Source organism: Vigna radiata, chromosome 1 (genome assembly GCF_000741045.1).
Source record: "Vigna radiata var. radiata cultivar VC1973A chromosome 1, Vradiata_ver6, whole genome shotgun sequence".
Classification (NCBI taxonomy): Eukaryota; Viridiplantae; Streptophyta; class Magnoliopsida; order Fabales; family Fabaceae; genus Vigna; species Vigna radiata.
The window spans coordinates 30,674,217-30,682,427 of NC_028351.1; the positions used below are offsets into that span (position 1 = coordinate 30,674,217).

General features: G+C 45.2%; 2 protein-coding genes across 2 annotated transcripts; both read left to right on the forward strand.

Annotated features, from left to right (window-relative positions):
• Nucleotides 1–865: 865 nt before the first annotated feature.
• Nucleotides 866–2,278, forward strand: LOC106761405. The gene has a single exon (XM_014644960.1). It carries the CDS (start codon nt 866–868, stop codon nt 2,276–2,278), a length of 1,413 nt encoding a protein of 470 aa, XP_014500446.1.
• Nucleotides 2,279–2,868: 590 nt separating this feature from the next.
• On the forward strand, nt 2,869–5,538 carry LOC106761415. Its single transcript, XM_014644971.1, has 4 exons — nt 2,869–3,195; nt 3,241–3,705; nt 3,817–4,734; nt 5,122–5,538. The coding sequence occupies exons 1-4, from the start codon at nt 2,869–2,871 to the stop codon at nt 5,536–5,538; spliced, it is 2,127 nt and encodes a 708-aa protein (XP_014500457.1).
• The last annotated feature ends 2,673 nt before the right edge of the window (nt 5,539–8,211 follow it).

Sequence of the window (8,211 nt, forward strand, 5' to 3'; positions counted from 1 at the left end):
AACGGTCCAAATGGTTAATGGGCCTTAATAATATTAATGATGGGTTATTATCGTTTTTCATTATTGGGCCGACGGTCTATCATGAGGATATAATTCATCGCATTTATATCTTAACAAATATTATAAATATCATATAAGATCTGAACAACCGGATATTCAGGTATAGCTGTTTATATTATATTCTATTATATTTGATAATAATCTATATATATAGGGCTAAAATCACAAGCCAGGTACGCTCTCTCTTACGCTATCTTACTCTACAGTACACTTGCGATTCTTCACCTAATTCATTCTGGATTAGTAGAGAGATTTATTCTCATATCTCATACTGAGAATTGATAGCCTTACACTCAAGGCTCTTCACTACTAAACCCTAACTTGGGCGTCGGAGTGCCATTGCAGGTACCTTCCCCCTCCGGTCAAAGCTTGGAGATTTCCGGACGGTTGAAGATTGAAGGAGAGCGGACGTCCAATTCACCAGAGAAGGCGCACCAAACTACTTAATCAAGCAGCACAAGGCAAGAGTGCCACGTCACCCAGGTCAGTTCTTTCGGTCCCAGAAATTCCTACCGAAACATTTTGGCGCCCACCGTGGGGCCGAAAGTGAAGACTCCCAATGGTGACCACAAGAGGTATGGAAAATCCAGATCCGATCCAGATGATAAGAGAACTACAAGGGCAGCTAGAGGAGCAAGCCCGAACCATTGCAAATTTAAAGCAAGAGTTACAACAGAAGAAGGTCGACGATGCCGAACGCAGTAAAGAAAAATAACAAGACCAGGAGACATCAGAGGACAGTCAAAATCATAATCCGCCTCCTCCCCCTCGGTCCCCGGACCTCTTGCCATTCACTGATGCCATCATGCGGGCCCTTATGCCCGACCGGCCTCCGCCTCAGGTTGAAAAATTTGATGGCACGACGAATCCAGATCATCATTTGTGGAACTTCATTGACTCCATGACTTTTTACACTCAAAGTGACCCGGTAAAATGTCGAGCGTTCTCCCTGTCATTGAGGGGTGAAGCCCTAGAGTGGTATTACACCTTTCCACCCAAATCGGTGGATAGTTTCCGCACGCTGATGGGCATGTTCAAAAAGCAATACTCCACTAACCGATACGAGGAGGTTACTGCGGCCGAGTTAGTCAATCTCAGACAGGGGAAAGACGAAACTCTCAGAGCCTTCATGCATCGATACAATCACGCCGCTCGGAGGATAAAAGGTGTCAGTCCTAAATTCATCATTAGAAGTCTGCCCAATTGCATAAAAGCGGGATTCGTCTCAAAAAGCTTATACGCCGAGTTACCCAGTACATTGGAGGAGTTGCAGCAAAAAATGGCTAAATTTATTAAGATGGAAGACCAGAGGATCTTTCGAAAACAACAACACGAGGAGCACCCGATGAATGGTAACAAGAAGGAGGGGAAGCGTCGGGTTGAGAACGCCCGGGATCAGAAACCCCTGGCGAATCTAAACCATAGGTACGATCGCTATGCGTACCTCACTGTCCCTAGAGAAAAGGTGTTGGAAAAGGCTTTGCAGTCCAACCTGATCTTTCAAAGAAGAAAATTTCCACCTAAGAACGTGGATACGACGCAGGTATGCCAATTCCATAATTCAGGGGGACATACCACTGAAAGCTGCCAAACTCTCAAAGTTGAATTGGAGAAGTTGATCCGTGCCGGACACCTCTGGGAATTCGTGAAAGAAGAATCTGCCCGTGCAGGACACTCCCCCAAAAAGACACGAAGAAGCCCGGAACGTACAAAGGGGAAGGGTGGCCACTCACGCGACCGTTCTCGTAGTCCTTCAAGAAACAGATCTCGTAGTCGGCCTAGAGAGCGGGATCTCACAGTAAAAGGTAGGATCGATACTATTTCGGGCTGCTTTGCTGGAGGAGGTGCTTCATCCTCAGCTCGAAAGAGACATTTGAGAAGTCTGCACAGCGTTCACTCGATGGTACGCAATCCAGTGTCAATGCCTGATATAACCTTCACGGACAAGGATTTCCATGCACCAGATCCTGACCAAGACGATCCTATGGTCATCACAGCCCGCATTGCACAATACGATGTGGGCAAGGTCCTTGTAGACCAAGGCAGTTCGGTCAATATTCTATATTGGACAACATTCCGAAGAATGGAAATTGCAGAAGACGTAATTGATCCGTTTAACGAACAAATTGTTGGCTTCGCTAGAGAAAGAGTAGACACCCGGGGGTATCTCGACTTACGAACCCGCCTGGGGTCGGACGATGATGGTAAGGAACTTTGAGTTCGATTCTTTCTAGTGGAGGCAAACACGTCCTATAATGCCCTCCTTGGACGACCTTGCTTAAATTCTTTCGGGGCGATCGTCTCTAACCCACACTTGGCAATGAAATTTCCTACAGATAGAAGAACTATATGCACCGTTCGGGCAGATCAGAAAACCGCCTGTCAATGCTATGTAGCCGGTCTAAAGGTCACGCCTTACAAAAGTGAAAAACGTACTGAAGCTATTTTGATTGACCTTGATCCCAGGACCAATACAGACGAGCGGATTCAACCTCAAGACAAGATAAAGCCCTTCATAGTAGGCAATCCATCGGGGATAACCTTCAGCCATTTGAAGAAAATGCATTGAAAGAGTTATTAAAGGTCAACAACGACCTGTTCGCCTGGAGCGCATCAGATATGCCTGGAATCCATCCCAGCGTCATTGCACATAAACTGTCGATATTCCGAGAGGCCCGACCGGTGTCTCAGAAGAAATGACGGTTCGGTGATGAAAAACGGGCGGCCATTCGAGGTGAAGTAGATAAGCTCCTCAAAGCGAGATTTATACGGGAATTGACCTACACTACCTGGCTATCTAATGTAGTCATGGTAAAAAAGGCAAATGGCCAATGGAGAATGTGTGTGGACTTCACTGATTTCAATAAAGCATGCCCTAAGGATTCTTATCCTCTCCCCAATATTGATCGGTTGGTAGACGGAGCTTCCGGAAACACTGTTCTAAGTTTTTTGGATGCCTATTCGGGGTATAATCAAATCCCGATGTACGCCCCGGATCGAGAAAAGACGACCTTTATTACAGAGCAGGCCAATTACTGCTATGAGGTCATGTTGTTCGGTCTCAAGAATGCGGGTGCTACTTACCAACGCCTAATGGATAAAGTCTTCCATAATCAGATAGGCTGTTGCATGGAAGTATATGTAGATGATATGGTAATCCAAAGTCACACACATTAACAGCATCTGAAAGATTTAGAAGAAGTCTTTCAACAACTCAGACACTACAACATGCGTCTAAACCCCAACAAATGCACTTTCGGGGTGTCTGCCGGAAAATTCTTGGGTTTCATGTTGACCTATCGAGGAATAGAAGCAAATCCAGAAAAATGCCGGACGATATTGGAGATGAAGAGTCCCACTAAGTTGAAGGATGTCCAATGCTTAGTCGGACGTCTCACAGTCCTATCGCGATTCATACCAAGGCTTTATGATCATATCAAACCTATCCTGAAGAACATGAAAAAGGATGTACCTCGGCATTGGGATAACGATTGCGAAGAAGCCTTCTCCAAGGTAAAAAGCATCCTGACCAGTCCACCTATCATGGCTCGTCCAACTGAGGGGTTCGAGTTTCAACTCTACTTGGCTGCATCCAACCATTCGGTAAGTGCAGCTCTCATCCAGGAAAGTCTAGACTTTAAGCTGGTATACTTCACCAGTCGAACACTACCAGGAGCAGAGGAAATATATTCTCAGGTGGAAAAGGTGGCGCTAGCCTTGGTGACAGCAACACGACGACTCCGGCCATATTTTTAGAGTCATGAGATAGTCGTCCAGACAAACCATCCGATCGCTAAGATTCTCAGGAAACCTGACTTGGTGGGAAGGATTGTAGCCTCGACGATCAAGCTATCTGAATTCGGTCTACGATATGAACCGCAGGATTATGTTAAAGGCCAGCACCTGGCTGATTTTGCAGTTGAAGTCTACCGTCCGGGGGAACCAAACATTTGGCATCTAAATGTAGATGGATCTTCAGACAGAAAAGGAGGAGGAGCTGGCATTGTACTCGAAGGATCGGACGGCTTGCTGGTCGAACAAGCGGTCAGCTTTAACTTCCAACTTAGCAATAACCAGGCAGAATATGAAGCTCTCATTAGCGGATTACTGCTGGCCAAAGAGTTGGAAGTCGATCATCTGGAATGCAGAATGGATTGTCAACTAGTTGTTGGACAGCTCAATGGAACTTTCCAGGTCAAGGACGATCACCTACTACACTATTATCACAAGGTCAGTGATTTGATCAAATTATTTACCAATTTTTCCGTTACCCACATACCCAGGGCACAAACTTCCTGGGCGGATCTGTTGTCGAAGTTAACCCACTCCCGCGAGAAGTCGCAACTCTCTTCGGTGATCAAAACCATACTGCATAAGCCGTTGTTGGAAGCATATACCACTAACGTGGTTGCACCACGAACTGATTGGCGGCAGGACATAATTCAACTGATGGTCCAGCAAGAACAGGGCGGACGGGTCAGTATCACTGATTTATACTGGCGAGGTTATACTACCCCGTTGCTGAAATGTCTGTCCGACGAAGAAGCCAAGTATGTCATGCAAGAATTACATCATGGCGTTTGTGGTTCACATTCAGGAAAAAGGATGCTGAGGGCCAAGATTCTACGAGCCGGTTTTTACTGGCCCTCTATGGAGCAAGATTGTGCGGCATTCGTACAAAAGTATATCTCCTGCCAGTCTCACGGGCATAATTTATGAATGCCTCCTTCTGAACTACATGAAATCATCTCCCCGTGGCCCTTCGCGCAGTGAGGGATGGATATAGCTGGACCACTACCGGTCGACAAAGCACAACTCAAATACCTCTTGGTAGCGGTCGATTACTTCACCAAATGGATTGAAGCAGAGACCCTCGCAATAATAAGTGCTCAAATGGTACAAAGTTTTATCTGGCACCTGATTTGCAGGTTTGGATTACCACACAAAATTGTAACCGATAACGGTCGGCAATTTGTTGAAGGAAAGCTAGAGGATTTCCTCAAAGGCCTAGGCATTAAACATGTCACAAGCTCAGTTGAACACCCGTAAACAAACGGGCAGGCTGAGGCAGTCAATAAAGCCATTATTTCCGAGTTAAAGAAGAGACTTGGGCGTGCTAAAGGGTTGTGGGTCGAAGAGTTGCCTGAAGTGCTTTGGGCATACAGATGCACACCGCACGGTTCAACGGGCGAAACTCCCTTTAACCTCACTTATGGCACAGACGCCATGCTTCCGGTCGAGGTTGGCGAACCGACTATACGACGAGAGATGCAAGACATGAACCTCAATGAAGACCAGCTGAGGGTTAACCTGGACACTCTACCCGAACGGCGTGAAGCGGCCATGATACGAAACGCAGCTCAGAAACGACTACTCGTGCGACGATACAACACGAAGGTCAAACCACGTAACTTTACCGCAGGAGACCTTGTTTGGCGAAAGAGAGGCGAGGCTCACAAAGAAAAAGCGTACGGCTAGCTATCAGACAACTGGGAAGGACCCTTTCGCGTCGTAGAAGATTTGGAGAACGGTGCATACCGATTAGAGCATTTGGACGAAAAAGTCATTCCTAACACATGGAACGCCACACATTTAAAGTTCTACTATAGTTAGAATTTCAGATTTACTGCATTGTTAGAATTTCATATTTACTGCATTCTTCATTTGTTTCAAAACATTTGTTGACTTTGTTTCAATGAAACCACTCAGTTTATGATCCATTCGACTGTTTATTGTTATCCAATGGATTCTGGACTCAATGTCTGAACAGACTAAACGTCTGAACAACCATGGGCAGCACCTGCCTTCCAGACTAAATGTCTGAATGGACTAAACGTCCAAATTTCCAAAGGCAGCACTTGCCTTCCGGACTAAACGTCTGAACAACTAAAGGCAGCACCTGCCTTCCAGACTAAATGGCTGAATGGACTAAACGTCCAAATCTTCAAGGGCAGCACTTGCCATCCGAACTAAAGGTCTGAACGGACTCCACGTGTGAACACCCCAGGGCAGCACTTGCCTCCCGGACTAAATGTCCGAATCCAAACTTTCAAAGGCATCGCTTGCCTTATAGATTAACATATATTTGCAGGTCCTTTTGGATCATAGCAATTCAAACATCAAGGGACCATCAGGAACGGACACCCAAATAACGCAAAGAAGCACAGATCGCCGAAACCGAGTGCTTCTGCATAAACAAGTAAGTTTACGCTAACCTATTTCTATATTTACTATGTTACCTTATTCTAAGGTAAATTTCCACTAAGAAAATTCTAAGTGAAGAGAACCCTTGGTTATGCCAAAATGGCGAAGGGTAAAACGCCTCTAATATAAGAGGATTCGACATGTGACCTAAGGCCGAAAGCCTTCAATCATACATAACAGCATAGCACAGTAATATAATAGTATGCATGGCCGAAAGCCTTAGACATATGTTCTCCAGTTCGAAAATGGTCAGATAGCAGAAATTAAAATTGTTGTGAACCCATTACAAGAAATAACAACAAGCAGAATTAAAAGAGTTATGAAATCATCAACAGATCAAAGGAAATTCGACTAAAGATCAATGCCTTAAGCTTTTCCAGGGTTAGCTTCTTCAGTAGGGGCTTTCTTGGTAGCGGGCACTTCGCCGACGTTTATAGTGTCGTTGCGAGTTTCTTCCGACTGATCAACAAATTGATCAGCAGGGGGGAATCATCTTCCTCCTCCTCATCATCATCTGGGTAGGTCCCAGCAGAAACTTCTTTGGACGAGATCATTTTTCCATCAAGAATATCTTTATTCACGTCAAGAGGAAGGCCTTCCAAGGGACGGTCAAGTAGAAAGGCAACTTGCCTTATAGCCTTCTTGAAACCGCGAGTGTGCTCCAAGATGATTACTTCCGCCATTTGCCTTTCTTTGGCCTTGGAAGCCATCAAGGAACTCCTCAAGGTGTTCCTTTCTATGGTCAGCTCATCTATGGCCTTACGGGCGGCTACAAGGTCAAGTGCTTGTTGATCATTCTCCTTCTTAGCGACTTGAAAGGATTTCTTTATATCTTCGAAGAGAATGCGCCCTCATTAATTGTCTTTTGTGCTACCTCGTATTTCGGTCCACATTGAGAATGGATAAGAGTAAGGTCCACCAGCTGTTTTTGCAAACCTTCGAGATCGGCCTTCTCCTTATCGGTCGTATGAACTAATTGCCATGCAGAGGCAGTAGCGCGAGCACAAAGCTCCAAGCAGTTCTGGGTTAGTTGTTGTCGGGAAGTACCTTCCAACATCTTCTTCTTGGCCGGATCGAGTTGGAAATCTATCTTATATCCCAGGTCAAAACCGGCATCCCATATGCCGTTGGGAAGATTACGGTCGGCCTCAGGATGAGTAGATTCTTCAATCATTTGTCCTTTTCCAGCGTTCTTTGTTTTCTTACCGATCGGGGCATCCTTGGTCGGGGGAACCACTTTCCTTTTTCTTTTCAGTACCAATCCCTGAGAAGGACTATCTTCTTCAAGGTCGACGACTGCTTGTGCGGCCGGGGTAGGTGTCCTAGCCCGACCGCTGGAACCTTCCTCTTGGACAACGTCCTTAGAACAATTGAACCAATCAATGGCAACCTTCTTTTTGCCCATGATAGCTGAAAAAGAGAAGACTTCAATAAGTAAGTTCATCAAACACTTAGTTTTTAGTGAAAGAACATACCATAGATTTTCGAATCTAAGTCATCGTATGCCAGACAACTGATTATCTGCTTTGAAGAGAAGGGGCGAAGAGATAATCCTTCTAGTGCACTGATGGCCTTTAACTCACATGCTGATAATAACTCCTTATCCCAAGAAGTTATTGACCGAGGGTTTTGAGTCCAATACAAAGGAAATCTCTCACTACCGTCTTGATTAAAGAAAAACGAACGGCCTAGATTGGTAATAAATACTCTAAAGTAATGTTTTTTAAAATCTCTGTACGAGTCAGCGTACGACTTAAATAGGGTATTCTTGGGGTCAGAAATAAGTGAAACCCAACCCCTCTTAGGGATCGGACGGGTCTTGAAGAAATACAGAAACATGGGGGCGGTCGGTTTTATGCCTAAAAACTGGCAGACCACACAAAATGACTGAATGTAACCCCAGCTATTCGGATGAAGTTGCGTAGGTGCAACATTCAGGTTTCTTAA

Excerpts from the sequence above, each read along its gene's own strand:
- LOC106761405 (XM_014644960.1), top strand. The coding sequence starts at position 866 with ATGCGGGCCCTTATGCCCGACCGGCCTCCGCCTCAGGTTGAAAAATTT.
- LOC106761415 (XM_014644971.1), top strand. The coding sequence starts at position 2,869 with ATGGTAAAAAAGGCAAATGGCCAATGGAGAATGTGTGTGGACTTCACT. Across the intron at positions 3,196-3,240 it reads AGATAGGCTGTTGCATGGAA|CATCTGAAAGATTTAGAAGA; the intron begins GTATATGTAGAT and ends ACACATTAACAG. Across the intron at positions 4,735-5,121 it reads AGCAAGATTGTGCGGCATTC|GCTGAGGCAGTCAATAAAGC; the intron begins GTACAAAAGTAT and ends ACAAACGGGCAG.